The sequence below is a fragment of the Narcine bancroftii genome, chromosome 3 (assembly GCF_036971445.1).
Source record: "Narcine bancroftii isolate sNarBan1 chromosome 3, sNarBan1.hap1, whole genome shotgun sequence".
NCBI lineage: Eukaryota > Metazoa > Chordata > Chondrichthyes > Torpediniformes > Narcinidae > Narcine > Narcine bancroftii.
The window spans coordinates 225974029-225991630 of NC_091471.1; the positions used below are offsets into that span (position 1 = coordinate 225974029).

Genomic DNA, 17602 nt, shown 5'->3' on the forward strand with positions numbered 1-17602 from the left:
TAGACCGTTCCATACCTCAGCCTGGCTCCCAGCAGCCACTCCCCCATCCCACCAGTGACTGGGAAGAGGGGAGCACAGGGTGGCATGGGAGGAGTGGAGCAGTGGGCTCCCTAGTCTCAGACTGCCACAGGAGGCAGACTTGCACCGGGTCATTTCCCGCATCGTGCGCTCGGCTGTGGTCACTGAAATGATGCAGGCATCTGAAGAGACCAATGGCAGGAGTGTCCCTGAAGAGAGCACATCAGAAACAGGAACTGGAGTTGTCTATCCGGCCCGTCGAGCATTCTCCCACATTCATTGAGATCACAGCTGATCTGGCCGTGGACCCAGCTGTCTTTCCCCCACATCCCTCAATTCCCCTATGATGTAAAAATCTATCTTACTCTACCTTAAATATATTTAACAAGGCAGCATCTACTGGGTCCTTGGCAGAGATTTCCACAGAAAATCAGTCAGGATTTTGAAAATATTTGGTATGTATATGTGTACATTTTGATTATTGAAACTTATGCAAATTAACACTTTAAAAATTACATACATTAATAAATATTGTTACATCCATGCATTTCTTAATATTTAAATTTAGACAGGCAGCACAGTAACAGGCCCTATCGGTCCACGAGTCCGTGCCGCACAATTGATCTACAACCCCTGGTACATTTTGAATGGTTGGAGGAAACCGGAGCCCCCGGGGAGAAGGTACAAACTCCTTACGGGCGGCGCGGGATACGAATCCCGGTTCCTATCACTGGCGCTGTGAAGGTGTTCTGCTAACCACTATGCCAACTGTGCCGCCCTTTATATAAAATCTTTGCAATAAAATATGCATTTAAGAGTAAAAACGTGTATGCAATATCATGTCCCGTGGCTGGTAAAAATCAGAAGTTTATCATATGCGGCTCTTGAGTTAAGCACGTTTGGCTACTCCTGTCCTAAACCCAAGCAACGTTTTCTGCTTCAAATACTCTTGTTAACTATTCAGTTTTAATGAACTTGAATTCCATCATTCTCAAAGCTGAGTTTGTTTATAGCATTTGATTATGACCTTCTTAAAGATGGAAAGAGGTTTTAAATGGATTTTAACCTGCCTTCTTTGTCCACGATGATGTCGCCACAGGGTAGATTATGAGATTACCATATTTTACCCCAGTGTGAGGTTGTGCCTTGAAGAATGGGGGAAGTATGTGCTGGGAATAAAACTTACAAAGGAAGCCGGCAGGCCCAATGAGCTGGAAGAACAAGGGCAGAGCACCTGAGAATGCCATCACACCAAGCCCCTGTCAACCTTATCGATAATCCTGCAAAGATCCCAATGCCAGAGCCAGCTATGTTGTGAGAATGAGGAGAGCACTGGTTGTGCAAGGACTGTTGGAGCAGCACTAGTGGTGATCTGAAGGTCAGCCAAGCCAGAAACCCAGAAAGTGAAGGTTCAGCATGGTTGTACTAGATGCTGGGTATGTCCTGAGTACAAAAGAGGCAGTTGTAAAATACGGTGGCCTGGATGTTCTAGTGCCACAACAAAGGAAGTGGGTTCTCTGGAAGGGTACAGCAGCAGCCTCTTCAGTCCTTGGACCAGTGCCACGCTCCTGAGCCCATAGCCTCGGACATAGTTGGATCAGAGGTTTCCTGCCTCGTCCTCTCATTTTGAGGCTGGGTTCAGAATGGCTGCTGGCTGCAACCATGGGCAGGATGGGGGTGGGGGTGGAGGTAGTCAGGGGGAAGAAAAAAACAGATCAGAACCCAGCGGAGTCATGAACCATTGCAGCAGGTGGAGGGTGGAATCGGGGTCCCACATCAGTGATAGTTTCTCCTGCTGGGACGGCAGCAGATGGCGAATTAGGGGGTTTGCGGGAAGGAAAACTGTGTGATCGGCTGGTGATCAGTGCCATGTGACATACGTGAGGGTGGGGTTGGGGAAAGGGGGAAAGGTACCCGAGGATATAGGCTCGTTATTGACTGATTCAGCTGGAGCCCCAGACTAGTGTGGTGCTGCGAAGATCAGGTGGCCATGGTCGTGACCCAGAATGCCTGCACCCTTGCCAATGAGGTCCAGGTTTCTCTGACATACTCCTAAAAGAGTAACGCCTCAGGAATTAAGCAAAATCGTCTAGAAATGGCCATTTCTCCAATTCATGATAGAAAAAAACCAAACAATTTTAAATTACATAACAGAAAAATACTACTATGTGATTGTCTTATTTGTTTGAAAGTGGTAGAAATAACTGGTAAAACTCTTTCCCAAAATAACATGCAGTGTTGAAGAATTCTTCACTCGGATTCTAACATTTAGAAACACAAAAGAGTAGTGGTTTTCAAACCTTTTTCTTTCCATCCACATACAACCTACAGCTATCCCCATGCTATATGTGCTCTGTGATTAGTAAGGAATTGCTTAAGGTGGTATGTGGGTAGAAAGAAAAAGGTTTGAAAACCACCGTTTTAATTGTACCTCATTGACTCGTCATGTGCACAGTTTCAGAACTCCAAAGGAGATGGGCCAATGACAATTTTTCTCAAGCAAAATATTTCAGTAACAATTGGGTCCAGAGCAGTGATTCTCAACCTTCCCTTACCAACCACATCCCACCTGAAGCAATCCCTTGCTAATCACCGATGTCATAGGGATTGCTTCAGTTGGGATGTGAGTGGAAATAAAAAGTTTGAGTACCAATGGCCTAATCAGAATCTGCTTCCTTCAGCATTTATTTCAAACCTCCAGGAATTTACTTAATTGCCAGTTCTGTACTTTCAAACATTTCACTTTTATCCAGCCTAGGGCATGTCCCTGCTGAAAGGACAATTACTTTCAGCCTCCTTGCAATTTGCCTGGGCATTCAGTTGAAGTGAGTTTCCTGATAGTTTGTGTGTTCTCCACACTTACCATGTGGTTAGTACTGGTAAAAGGAGTATTATCCGTGATGGTCTCAAAAGGCGACCTGGCTCCGCTTGCATCCGTGGGCGCGGCCACTTCCCAGCCAAAGCGAATGGTGGACTGGTTAATCCCTGCCTCCACACAGCGTTCTTTCATAACCGAGTACTTTGGAAAATGCGAGTCACACGGTGTTACACACGCCAGTGGGTACCCAGGTGATGGAGTCTTTTTGATTCCTTCTTTTGTTACGTCTTCCACGTGGTCATAATCAGCTAATGATACAACCTATAGTCATAAAGACAGCAATAAATAAATGTTCAACATCACACAAAAAAAATGTACGAAACTGAACCACAGCATTACTCCGCATCAGATTATTTTCCAGATTATAATGATACAGCATGGTAGCAGGCCCTTCTGCCCCACGAGACCTTCCAATTAACCTACCAACCCTGGCCGTTCTTTGGAGGGTTGGAGGAAACTGGATCTGCTTCCTCTGTTTTCACCCAAAATTTTCATTGAGGTTTCACATGAGAAACAAGACCCATGGCGGCAATGGAACTGCAGCAACACATTCAGCACCGAGGCTCATCAGACAACGAATTCCCCCATGAGTGCCGTCACCTGGCCATGTGTGTGCCCATTTCACTGGGAAGCCTTGACCAATCAACATGCTGCCTGGCCACTGGTGGAGATCCTCACACTGCACACTTTAGCGTTCAAGCAGTTAACTCCCCGTTGGAGGCAAATGGCTACGATTCCTCCCGGCTTCTGCAGCTGGAACTCCGAGCATGATGTAAAGCACAGAACATTGCTGCCCACTTCTCCTGCCAGTGGACGTGAACTCTCCAGGCGATCACGCCTGCAGGAGCATACAGCAGTGCAATTGCAGGTTAAAGCTGCTCCAACTCTCTGCTAAAACAATGGGATGGATCACCTGGCAGAAGACAAATTAAATCCGCCCTGGCCCAGGAGAGCGCAGATCAACTGCGGAACAACTTACGACAGGTGGTGCTGGCAAAATGAGACTTCCTGCTGCCTCCTGGTCAAGAATGGTCACCATTGCCATGGTTATGTCACCAAGAATGGCCCCCACGGGATCATCTGGACCCAGCACCAAGGAAAACGACTCGTGCCACTCTCTATCTTCGTTGGAGAGGATCTCCACTTTAAAAAGAATGTGGTCAATGCCTACACAAAAAAGATCAACATTAGTGACAGTGCAAAGTGCACGTCCGAGTCAGAGAATAGATAATAGCCTTATTACAACATGCAAGATTCCATTTATTTTCATGTACACAGAATGTATTGAAACGGTTTTGCTGGACACAAAAATGCTGGAGAAACTCAGCAGGTCACGCAGCATCTATGGGAAATAGAGGGTAACCAAATTTTTGGGCCTGCGCTCTGAGCAAAACGCCTGAAATGGAAAAAAGGGGGGGGGGGGGGAGGAGAGGAAGGAGAACAGGCGAACAAGTAAGAGGTCATAGGTGGATATAGGTGGGAAGGTAGAAGAGGAACAAGCCGAGATGATAGGACGGAGGGGTTCACTCGCTGAATGGAGAGGGTGGGGTGGGACCTGGAGGAAAGAAGACAAAGCGATAGGGAAAGAGAGAGACTCAGGGGAGGGGTTTAATGGAAATTGGAGGTTAATGATCATGTGGTCCGATTGAATACAAATGGAATACAAGGTGTGGTTCCTCCAATGTGCAGTTAGCCTCGGTTTGGTAATGCATGAGGCACTGGTGCTGATGGAATTAGAGTGGTTGGCTACTGGAAGGTCTCACTATTGCAGCAGACAGAGTGAAAGTCCTCTGTGAAATGATCTCCCAGTCTGCGTCCCGGCTCCCCAATGCAGAGGAGACCACAACGGGCGCACCGGATGCAGTACGTGACCCCTGCCGATTCACAAGCGTTGCCCCTAATGATGGTGAGGGAGGAGGAGGAGGCGTCGCAGTTCTTGTGCCATGAGGGATGTTGCGGGGGGGGGGGGGGGGGGAGCGATTAGTGGGAAGAGAATGAATGAACGAGGGATCCAGGATGGTGTGGTCCCTGTGGAAAGTGGAGAGGGGAAGGGAAGCTGTATCTGGTGACGGAATCATGTTGTCGGTTGTGGAAATATATTGGATGTCAAACTCCAGTTTAACAGAAAAGTATTCCTTAGTTTGTCCTGTCAATGATGCAGGGGGTTGAATGAAGAGCAGGCATCACTGCAATGACCTTCCACAAATCAGCCTCTTTGCAACATTTCAGCATTATCCCCAGTATTGGATCACGGCTTCTGCCAAAACATGTACTTGAGGCTGTGGTCATTTTTGACAGGGAGGAAACTAGAAGTAACAGATCACCAGCCATTGTACTGCAGGCCTAATTTAGAAATACAGGGTGGTAAATGGCCCATGAGCCCGCGCTACCCAAATACATCCATGGGATCGATCAACCTATACTTCAGAAGGTGGGGTGAAACCGGTGCACCCGGAGGAAGCCCACTCAGACACAGGTAGCACGTGTAAACTCCTCACAGACAACGCCAGATTTGAACCCAGGTTGCTGGCGCTGTGCTAACTGCTAAACTCACCCTTGATTCCACCTGTGGCTCCAAGTTTTAAGCTTATGGCTGAGTTTCATTGTCACATGCACCAAGATGAAGCTTGCTTTGCAAGGAGTCCAGCTGTTAACGGCAGCAAAGAAATTGTCCTTGAATTTGGTCGTGGGTGACCTCACACTCACGAGTATTCTGGCAGGAAGAAGGAGAGGAGAGCATGGGCGGGGCGGGGTGGGTTGATTGCTTCTCTGAGGCAGCAGGACATGCAGACGGAGTCGATGGAGGGGAGGGGATGTTTGTGTGATGGTTTGTTCTGAACACTTGGGTGGAGCAGTTCCCATGCTGGACTATTTTATTGGATTAAAAAGAAGGATAGCCTCATTAGTGTAAATTAAAAAAACAATTGGGAACAGGATTTGAATCTTTCATTCTCAGATGAGGTGTGGGACTCTATTTGTAATCTGAGTGATGTGAACTCCTTTTATGCACGACACTGTTTGTTGCAATTTAAAGTGGTCCATCGAGTAAATATGTCTAAAGTTAAATTGTCTCATTTTTTAATCAGATATAAATCCTCCCTGTAATAAATGTAAAATTGGTGATGCTTTTTTAGTTCGCGTGTTCTGGACTTGCCCTGGTTTTGAAAAATTTTGGAAAGATATCTTTCAAACATTATTGGTGATTCCCAAGTTCAAATTAGAACCTCGCCCTTTAATTGTTCTATTCAGATCATGTCAAGAAGTTGATGTCTTACTGACTCCAAATCAAAACCGAATTTTATCCTTTACTTCATTGATAGCCAGACGGACATTATGGATTAAAAGGAAAAATAATACTCTACCTACACATACACAATGGTTAAGTGAAATAATGTCTTGTTTAAGTTGAGAAAATTATTAGAAATGCCACTAAAGAGTCAAATATTAACTTCCAAAAGACGTGGGGCCCATTTATGGATTATTTTCATGACCTAAAGGATTCAGGTTGTTCGGAAGCTTTGATGCTGCGCTGTCCATCTCTATGTTGTTGTCACTTGATTCCTACGTGTTAACTTTTAACCTTGTTTAGTGGTGGGGGGGGTTAATTTAATTTTTTAATGTGTGAGTGCTTAATTCATATGATTGTGTGGATTTCTTTTTAATCATAAAAAGATTTTTTGTAACAATTTCTTTTTGCCCTTTTGAAACTTATAGCACAATATATAACTGTATTGTTTAAGTAGTTATGTATAATATAAAAACCAATTAAATATTTTAAAAAGAAAGAAAATAAAACATGGTTGAGGGGCAGAAAATTTCAAATTAAGGACAGCAGCATTCATTTGGAATTTATTTTTGTTGCAAACCAGATATATAAACCAAATGCATGCATCTCATTCTGGTCACTCCATTTTGGGGAGGGTCAGAGAAAATTCGGCAGAATGGTTCTGATGGAGGGATTTTAACTGCAGGTTCCTGTTGGAAAAGTTGGGAGAGGACAGCAAGATTACAGCAAATAGGGTATGCAAAGAAACGCTGTTGCCTTTAGTTGAAGGAGGGACACAGATTTAAGGTTTCTAGTTTGGAGGCACATGGAGGATTTGTAGAGGAAACCTCTTCACTATGAGCTGCAATGCCTGCTGGAAGCAGACACAATCAGCAATTTCGAAATGACATGCCATACCCAAGCATGCTGGAGAAACTCAGCAGGTCACACAGGATCCAAATGGTCACCCAAGTTTCGGGCCTGGGCCCTTCATCATGTGTAACAATGATGACCCTTCATGCATCTTGTGGATCCTGCGTGACCTGCTGAGTTTTTCCGGCATGCTTTGAGTATTGCGCTCGGCCCCAACATCTGCAGGCTTTCTTGTTTGAAAAATAAATTGGATCAGAAAAATAAACTTAAACCATTATGTGGAATGGGCTTTGCTCTCCAGAGCTAGCATGGGTTGAGTGGACCTATTGTGTGGCATCATAAACTCGATGACTCAACGAAATGCACAGTGTTGCTATGAATTAGCTTCTATACAAGTTCAAGACAAAAAGTGGCTGCATTTCCTTTTGTCGTCTCATCATCCTTATTGCGTCTATGCATCTGTATTCACAGAGAAAGTTGTTGATAAAAGCCACAGAGCTGTTTGTGAATTAAATCATTTTTAAAATACAGCACGGTAACAGGCCATTTTGGCCCGTGGGTCTGTGCTGCCCAATTAGCCTACACCCCCGGTACTTTTCGAACAGTGGGAAAGAACCGGAGCCCCTGTGGAAAATCCACACAGACACAGGGAGAACGTACAAACTTCTTACAGACAGCACGGAATTCGAACCCAAGTTCTGATCACAGGCACTGTAACAGCATTTCTTGTCTAGTCTGTACCAGACTGTATGTTAGGAGCACATTACACAGACAGAGATGCTTAATCTGATCCTAAATATCCCTTAACATCCATGTTATTTCAGTCTATTAGACATTTTCATTTTTACACCCAATTTCCCACTCAGTTCTGATGAAGGATCCCAGATCTGACATGTTCACTGTTTCTCCACAGATGCTGTCTGACCTGCTATGTTTTTCCAGCAGTTTTCCACACTAAGTTTCAAATCACTTTCAAATACATCATTGATTTTTACCGGGGTTAAACTTGAGAACCCTGCTCCTGGGGTTGTAGTCAATGCCAGACTGGGCGGATCCATCCCTGGTGCTGCAGCGAACCTTTGACGTCCTGTTCTGATCCCCCTTCCTCAGCACCTTGATACTGAGGGTTGCAATGGCTTCAGGGTCTGGGGGCTCATGCACCTGGTATGCTGCTTCTTCAAATTCAATTGTTGGAGCTAAAAAAGAAAACAACCATCCAAATAACAAACCATCTTCGTCGTGGTTGTTAACTTTTTGAACATTTTCTTTATAGTTTTACAGACTTGTATTAACCAGGTGTCATAGGAACACAATCCTCCCCATTTACAGGTCATTGTTTTGTTACGAGCCCAGAGGACCCCCAAACCCAGCAGCAATAGATATTCACCAAGACAAATGGTTTCTTAAACAAAAGTTGCTTTTAATGATCTTTAAACATGAAACTAGAATCACACCATTGACTTACTTTGCCTAACTAAACCCCCTTCTAATTCTAAGTGCATGTGCATTTAATGTGTGTGTAAGTTCAGAAAAGCTATTTAGTTCACAGTCCAATCTCGCTTCTCATTCCTCCAAGTTCACTAGTTGCAGGCAAGTTTTATTCTGTGCACAAAATTTAACATTTCACCAGGCTTTGGTGCTTGAAAGGTAAATGGTTACTGCTCAGGAAGGTTCTTGTCAGTTTAGAGAGAGAGATTTGTTGTTCCAGGACATCCACAACTGATTCCTTTTTAATCAGTCACTTCAGTGTCTCCAGATGATAACCTCTTTTTTTCAGGTCACCAAAGTGTACCTTTTTGTTTCTCTTACTTCAAATGAAACATAAGACAGCCAGTCCTGTCCTCTTGCATGACCCACAAGGGCTTTGACCAGGCTGAATTAAGAACTCACAACCGATTTTCCAAAGGGGATTTTCCACAAGCTTGCCAGCATGTCCTGTTCCAGATCCAGCTACTGTTGCTGGCTGTGACACTGATCTGTGTGTGTGTGTCTCTCCCTCACACAGATAGAGAGCCTGTTTGACTCTCTCTGCTTGCAAAACCACATGACCCTTTTAGATCAGCTCCAGACAATCTGTGGCTCCGACAAGCTCTTTCATCTGTTGTCTTTTTGTAAACAACAATCCATTAGTGAAGTCATTTGGGTACTCTCCAAAGCTCTTGCAAAGGCTGTGATCCCCCGACATGTCTAGCATGGGGCGGAGCTCCAGTATTTTAAATGAGATCTGTTTTAAAGTGTTTATATGTCACCTACTCTAACAAACCTTTCCCATTCCCAATATCCAATTTATCTCCCAAAAACATATCTATACATTCTGTCACAGTTTGTCAAGTCCTCTCTTTTTCCTTTCCCACCCTCCATCCTTCTCCCTCCCTCCCACTTCAACCCAAGTAAAAGCATAAAAACCAATTATTAAAAATAACAATACAAATACATGAGAGAAAAAAACAACGTGGGGGTGGGGGAGGGGGGAAGAGAGCCAGCAGGGCCTCCAAATTGTCTCCTCATTCTCAGTGTTTCAGAGCTTGTGTGATCCTGTTATTTGCTGTTTTCCTATTGAGAAAGGCCCTGTTCTCTCACCCTAGGCCACTCACCCCACACCCCAGCTCCCACACCCCTCGCCTCATTACCTCACCCCTCGCCTCAGTTTCCTCACCGAGGTTCCCTCTAATTTTTAGCAGTCAGTGTGCGCAAAAATCTTATGTTGTGCATTTTTTCCCTGCAATAAAAGTACGTGTGCACTGAACACTTGTGCAAATATAAACGTGAAATTGTTTCAAGATCATTTTGGCACAGCCGATCTCTCATGACTAATAAAACTATATCGGCATGTTTTAATATACTGTAATATAAGTAAGATTGCATTCTATGAAGTAATGTATTACGTTAAGATTTTATTCTATACTTCTTTTCTCCTATTGATATATTTTTTGTATGTTTTATAAATCCGTTAAATAAATTAAAAAAAAGATTTTATTCTATACTTTGAATTAGGCAACTAACCTTTTATGTGCACCTTCATTTCTTTGTGCACTGGTTGCAAAACGTGTGCACAAGCACTCGTGCACAGCTTAGAAGGAACAGTGTTGCTCACTCCTCACCTAGTTACATCACCCCTCACCTCAGAGTTACGTCACTCCTCACCTAGTTACATCACCCCTCACCTGAGTTACATCACTCCTCACCGCAATAATGTCATTCCTCACCTAGTTACATCACTCCTCACCTGAGTTACATCACCCCTTACTTCATTTATGTCACCTCTCACCTCAAAGAAAATAAATTTTAAAGAAAATAAACACTGCAGTCAAATCACATTCCTGCATATAATTTATAAATTATTTGAAGATGCGATAAAGCAGTCTACAGCTGTTGAAAAATAGAAAAGAAGGCAGCTTACCATCTTCGTCGTTTGTGATTGTTATAGTGGCCACGTTATTTTTCCCAACTTTGGCTCCACTCCAGTGATTGCCCAAGGGATTGCCCAGGTGAAGCCAGAACTTTTCTTCTGCCTCAAAGACTGTATCATCATTTATCAACACTGTGCAGTTCTTCACCTAAGGTAAATATTAGACCAAAGGAAAATGCTGCTATTCATATCGTGAGATGAGATCCCATCAACTGCACCCACCTTGACCCGTTTAACATGACAACCCTGTGCATGAAGACTGCTTTGTGCCTGTTGAAGGCTATGACATCCATTTCCTTATGAAATTCTATCCATCATGGAATTGGGCCACACGTAGTTCACCCTGGTATGACTGATCTTTTTAAAAACGAATCATACTGCACGGTAACAGGCCCTTTCAATGCACGAACACATGCTGCCCCATTACACCCAATTGACCACCACGACCCTGGTATGTTTTGAACAGTGTGAGGAATCCAGAGCCCCCGGGGAAAACCCACACAAGACAAGGGGAGAACGTACAAACTCCTTGCAGACAATGGCAGAATCGAACCCGGGCTGCTGGCGCAGTAACAAGTCGCACTTACCATGCTGTCTCTATCGTCTTTGTCTTCTATCATTTTCCCACTATCATTTGCACTTGCAATGATGTTATCAATGGGATCAATGCTCAGCTCTGCCGGGCCTATGTGTTTATCACTCCCAGTAGAACAAGGGGCAGAGACGTGGGTAAGCAGGTGAGGAGACACAAATTAGAGTTGTCTAATTTTCTGAGATTATAAAGACTTGCACATTTCACACATCCTGTTCTTACTGAGGCAACATACATCAGAGATACATTGCTACGGTATCTCTGAAATGATGACTGCGCCTCACAGAGGATCAGATTTCAGATTTGTTGTACATGACATCACATAAAACCCTGTGAGATTCTTTCAAGCCAGGCAGAATTACTACTTATTGGTAACGCAACAAAAAAACTGTACTCAACATAAACATTTTAAAAATTAAAGAATGTAAACAAACTGTGCAAAACAGAGAGGAAAAAAAATCAGTAAAGTCCTTAAACGAGTTCCTGATTGAATTTGATGGTTGAGGGGTAGCAGCTGTTCCTGAACCAGATGGTGAGAGTCTTGTGGTTCCTATACCTCTTCCCTGATGGCAGTAGTGAGAGCAGAACACGTGCTGGCTGCTGTGGATCCTTGATGATTGCTGCTGCCCTCCGACGGCAGCATTCCCTATGGATGTTCTTGATGGTGGAGAGGGTTTTCCCTATGATCTCCTAGGCTGTGTCCACTATCTTTGCAGAGGTTTCTGCTCAGGGGTGTTGGAGTTGTGGTGGGCCGGGACAACCCCACACATGACAGGCCGAATCGCCGTAGTGCACAGCCAGCGCGGCAGGGCACAGGGCTTCCCACCCCCCCCCCCCACAACGTAGAAGTTCCAGGCTGCAGGAGCACATTGCCAAGGGAATGGCCGGGCCTCACAGCAGCGTTATGACATCACTCCCATGAGCCTGTCGCCTCCCCTATAAAGGAACGTGCATGGTTTGAATAAACGGCAGTTACTGGTTTACTTGCTTGGTGCGGACAGCATTTATTGAATCCTGCTGACTTGTCCACAGCCCAAGCTGCTGCCACCAATGCATCTCCCGCGACAGTTTACACCATAAGCGTCTACTTGCTGCCATTTTGGGCAATCCAGCCACGCAGCTGACTGCAACTTGCAGAATCATAGTTCGCCCTGCGAGGAACAACAGCCGAGGACATGAAGTTCTGGCATGTGATCAACAACTTGGACCCCCCCCCACAGCAGGGAAAGTTGCCCCGTTGGTCAACAACCCACCCGTGGATGGCAAATACACGATATTTAAACGGTTTTTACTCGAGTAATTTGAACTTCGTCGGCACGAACGGGCCGTTTGTGTGCTTGACATGCAGGGCCTAGGTGATTGCTACCCCTCAGAACTGATGCAGGAGCTGGTGGCCCTTGAAGATGGACATACAAAGTTCTTCTTTGTTTAAGGCCCTGTTCTTTTCCACGTTGCCGGTGCATTTTACCACCGCCATCTCCAAGGACTTTGCTGAACCGCACCTTGTGGTGAAAAAATCAGACGGGCTTTTCCACACTCCACAACCCGACTCCATCCACGTGCGGCCCATTTGCGCAGGGGGAGCAACAGCAATCATGTGTGCCCATGGTGGCCATTGCAGCAGCCCAGCCACATCGCGGTGACAAAACAGCAGGGTACTGATACTACCACCATCGGTGGGGATGCAATGCCCGGTGGTACGTATCGCCCTGCACCTTTTCAGGCAGCAAGACCAGGGAAACGAGCATGCTAGCTGCCGTTAGTGGGCCTGGCAGTTGGCACCAGAAAAGGCCTGCTTTACCTTTGCAACCAGAAGGCCCACCGGGAATTCCTGATAGACACTGGCGCAGAAATCAGCCTAGATCTGCCCATGTTCTTTGAGCGGAAGAACAATGCCAGAGACCTACCCCTACAAGCTCCCAACAGTTCAACTATCCCCACCTATGGGATACTTTGCGAGGCCATCCACACTGGGAACGCCATTTTCAGGTGGGTCTATACCATCGCCTCAGTAGACCAGGCTCTCCTAAGAGTGGATTTCCTCCGAGTGAATGAATTCCTGGTCGACCTCAACCGATGCTGTCTGGTTAATGCCACCACCTTCCAGGTTTTCCCCCTCACACTGTGCCAACACACTTTCCGGCCTTTGGGAGTCCACTCTCTCGAACAAAGCGAGTACACTGCACTGCTCACCGATTTTTTCGCTCTACTGGGCCCCAATTGCCATGATGCGGAACCAGCACATGGCGTGCAACACCACATTGAGACCACCGGACCACCTGTGTATGTGCGAACATGGAGATTGCCCCAAGATAAGCTTCTCCAAATCAAGGCCAAGTTTGTCACAATGGGGATCGACCAACAGCCCATGGGCTTAACCACTACAAATGGTCCAAAAGAACTCTGGCAGTTGGTGCCCCTGCGGAGACTACTGCAGGCTCAATTATGCAATGGTGCCAGACAGATACCCCATCCTGCACATACAGGACTTTGCTGCATGACTCCAAGGTGCCCAGATTTTTTCCAAAGTCGATCTGGTGAAGAGCTACCATCGGATCCCAGTGCACCAGGACGATGTCCAAAAGACAGCCATAATCACCCCATTTGGCTTCTTTGAGTTCCTGAGAATGCCATTCGGGCTAAAAAACATGGGCCAAACATTTCAGCGCCTCATGGACGTAGTGGCAATAGACTTGGAGGGGATTTTCAAGGACCTGGACGACATCCTCATTGCTAGCCCAGATGCCAGGAACCACAAAGAACACTTAAAATGCTTGTTTGCCCAGCTGCAGACTTTCGGGTGAACCATCAACCTGTCCAAGTGTTAGTTCGTTCTGTCCACCATTTACTTTCTTGGTCACCGCATCTCCAGCGCAGGAGCAACACCTTTGCCTGATGAGGTCGAGGCCATTCGGAACTTTCCCAGGCCCCAAAACCCTCAAAACCCTGCAGGAATTCCTTGGGATGGAGAATTTCGATCATCACTTCTTTCCAGGAGCAGCAGCCACGATGCGGCCTCTCTTCGACCTCGTTAGAGCAGGTAACAAGGAGCTCAGCTAGTGTGCGGACGCACTCCAGGCATTTGAGGAGATCCAAACAGCACTCTCCAAAGCCACGACCCTGGCACACCAGGATCCAGACTCACCCCTGTCGACGCCTTAGACCGTGCAGTGGGCACAGTGCTGCAACAGTTGGTGGATCACGAGTGGCGGCCACTCGCTTTCTTCAGCAAACACCTCCGACCACCTGAGCTGAAGTACATCTGTCATTTGATTGTGCAATGTATCTGGCCATATGCCATTTCCAGTACATTCTCGAAGGTCGAGTGTTCATGGCCTACACGGACCACAAGTCGCCGGTGCAGGCAGTGGGCAAAGTCTCGGACCCCTGGTCGGCGAGGCAACAACGGCATCTTTCGTACTTCTCCAAATATACAACAGAGCCACGTAGTGGGGAAGTCCAATGTGGTAGCTGACACACTGTCAAGGCCAAATATCTCTGAGGTGATGGTTGGCATCGACACAGCTCAGCTCGCCAGGGACCAGGCTGAAGATGCTAATACATAGGCATAGCACACCGCCGTCATCAGCCTACAAATTGAGGAGTTTACGCTGGATGCAGGAGGCCCAACACTCCTGTGCGATATGTCTACAGGCCACCCCAGGCCAATCCTGCCCACGACCTGGAGAAGGTAGGCATTCAATCAAGTGATTGTACTCTCTCATCCTTCCATCTGGTCAACAGTCCACCTCATTTCCGACAGGTTTGTATGGCACTGGCTTCGGCACAAAGTTTCACTTTGGGCAAAACCTGTATACAATGGTGCAAACTCAAGCCCCAGTCTACCATTTCCCACCCACAGTGGACAGGTTCAACCCCATGCACGTGGACATTGTGGGGCCCCTTCCCATCAGCCAGGGGATGAGGTACCTTTTCACCGTTGTCGAGCGTTTTACACGCTAGCCAGGGGCAGTGCCCATGCTGGCCTGTGACATGGAGACCTGAGCGTGGGCCTTTACCTCACAGAGGGCCACCCGTTTTGATGTCCCTTCCCACATAACTTCAAATTGGGGAGACCAGTTTACCTCCTCCCTCTGGATGACCATGGCCAAATTCTGTGGCAGCCAGCTACATCAAACAACCGCCTACCACCCCCAATCCAATGGGCCGGTAGAGCACTTTCACTGCCACCTAAAAGCAGCCCTCGAATCATGGCTGTTTGGCCAACTGGATGGATGAACACCGATGGGTTCTACCTACTGGGCATCTGTACAGCACCTAAAGACGGCCTCCCCACCTCCTTGGCAGAAATGGTCTATGGTGCACCACTCTCCATCCCAGGCGATATCCATTTTGGCTCCTTGGAACCACCAACAAATGCCCTGGACGTCCTACAGCAGCTGAGGAACCACACCACCTACCCATGTCCACATCCTACCACTACCCACGGGATGCCAACCAGCCACGTTCCACAAGAACTCAAAACTGTGGACTTTATCTTTGTAAGGTGGAGCAAACCAGGTACCCCCCTGCAGTGCCCTTATGAAGGGCCTTTCAAGGTACAGAGAAAGGAGGGGGTTGTATATACTCTAGACCAGGGATGTCAAACTCAAATTCACGGAGGGCCAAAATTAAAAACTTGGACTAAGTCGAGGGCCGAACTAAATATTTATTGAAAATTTTCAACAACATCTGGATGTTTTCTCTTCTTTCAACATATGTAATGTTATACTTTAGGACATAACTTTAGGAGGATAATGTTACAGGTCAGGAGTAGGTAGCTCAAGTTCACCCTTTGCTTGACCTGAGGGAAACATATTTGGTCCCTGTGGAGATGTAGTCAGCATTCACAGGCTGTGTCCATTTTGGCCTGCATCAGGACTCAGCATTTCCTGCTCACTCCTCAGGCCCTAGGCCTCTATTCACCCTCGACCCACCATCCCTCTACCTGACCAGTCCTTTACCCAACCTCTACTCACCCCTCACTCCACTCGCTCTGCCTCTACCCACCCCATCCTATACACGCCCCTCTACTGCCTCTCCCCTCAACCTGTTCCTCCCTCTACCCATCTCTCACCCTCTAATCACCCCTCCCCTACTTGCCCTGCCCCTCCCCTTTTACCTCTTCCCTATCCACCCCTCCTTCTACTCATCCCTCCCTCTAACTTCCCCTCGCACCACCATAACTTCCCCTGCCCATTACTACTCACCTACACCCTCTGCCCAACCCTGCTTACCCACCCACTCAGGCCCAGCGCGCTGCCGATCAGCCTTTGCGGACAGCCACCATCTCTCTCTTCACGTGCAGGGCCAAACCAGCCGTCCCTGGGGTCCGCGCGGGTGCAAGCGCTGCCCGGGGGTCATGCGCAGCCTGCCATGCCCCGTCGCGCCGACAGGAAATCACAGGCGCTCGCCAATCCGCCGCACCGCTCGACAGGAGGGAGAAGTGACTGGTTGTGCGGGGAGCCTTCCAACTGGCTTGCCGGCTGATGACATCGACAGACTTCTCGTGTTACAATTTCTCGTGTTACAATGGGGAAGGATGTGCAATGAAGGGGGAGGATGGTGGGGGTGACATTACCAAAAAACAGCATCGGCTCTCGCTGCAGGGCGGGCCACCTTTAATACATTTTTGAAATGATCTTGCGGGCCAAATATAATTATATTGCCCACGGGCCAGAGTTTGACATGTGTGCTCTAGACATTAGAGGCAAGTATGGCATGTTTACAGTTGACTGCCTCAAGAAAGCCCACTTGGACTGTTTCAGAGACTTTCCTTGCCCCTACACTATGGCACTGGGGGCACCTGCCCAAAGACAATCTCCCAAACCTCACTGAAAGAGACTGTGATTCTGGGGGGGGGTGTAGCGGGCCAGGTCAATCCCACACATGACAGGTCAAATCGCCGTAGCGAATAGCCAGCATGGCAGGGCATAGGGGCTTTCCCCCCACCATGCAGAAGTTCCAGGCTGCAGGATCACGTTGCCAGGGGAATGGCCGGGCCTCACAGCAGCGTTATGACGTCTCCCCTAAAAAGGAATGCGCGTGGCTTGAATAAACGACAGCCACTGGTTTACTTGCTTGGTGTGGAAAGCATATATTTCAGTCGCTCTACCTTCAACAGTTCTCCAGAGTCCCTGCACCAGACCATGATGCAGCCGGTCAGCACACTTTCCACCACACCTCTGTAGAAATTTGCCGGGGTTTCTGGTGTCATACCAAACCTCCGCAAACTCCTGAGGATGTAGAGTGTGTGGGATTCAGGGAAAGATCCTCTCCCAAGAACTTAAATTTGCTCACCCTCTCCACTTCTGATCTCCCAATGAGCACTAGATCGTATACCTCTGGTTTTCCCTTCCTGAAGTCAACAATCAGCTCCTTGGTTTTTTGACAATGGGGTCAAGATTGCTGTTGGTGCACCGCTCAGCCCAGTTTTCAATCTCCATCAGGGCCACTCCTAGCATTGGACCATCGCTGTCTGCTGCCCCACCTCTGTGGCAGCCTTTTTCACTGCAAGATCATTGCTGCTTCGGACAGAGGTGCTTGTGGCAAAGACGCAGCAGCTAG

General features: G+C 47.2%; 1 protein-coding gene across 1 annotated transcript in view; it reads right to left on the reverse strand.

Annotated features, from left to right (window-relative positions):
* Nucleotides 1-17602, reverse strand: part of fras1 (Fraser extracellular matrix complex subunit 1) — a 642015-nt gene that overhangs the window by 46210 nt on the left and 578203 nt on the right. The window contains exons 56-59 of the mRNA XM_069926766.1: nucleotides 10435-10591; nucleotides 8030-8230; nucleotides 3876-4063; nucleotides 2882-3157 (exon numbers count right to left, since the gene is read on the reverse strand). Of these exons, the coding sequence (XP_069782867.1) occupies nucleotides 2882-3157; nucleotides 3876-4063; nucleotides 8030-8230; nucleotides 10435-10591 (822 nt within the window). The remainder of the gene's footprint in view (nucleotides 1-2881; nucleotides 3158-3875; nucleotides 4064-8029; nucleotides 8231-10434; nucleotides 10592-17602) is intronic.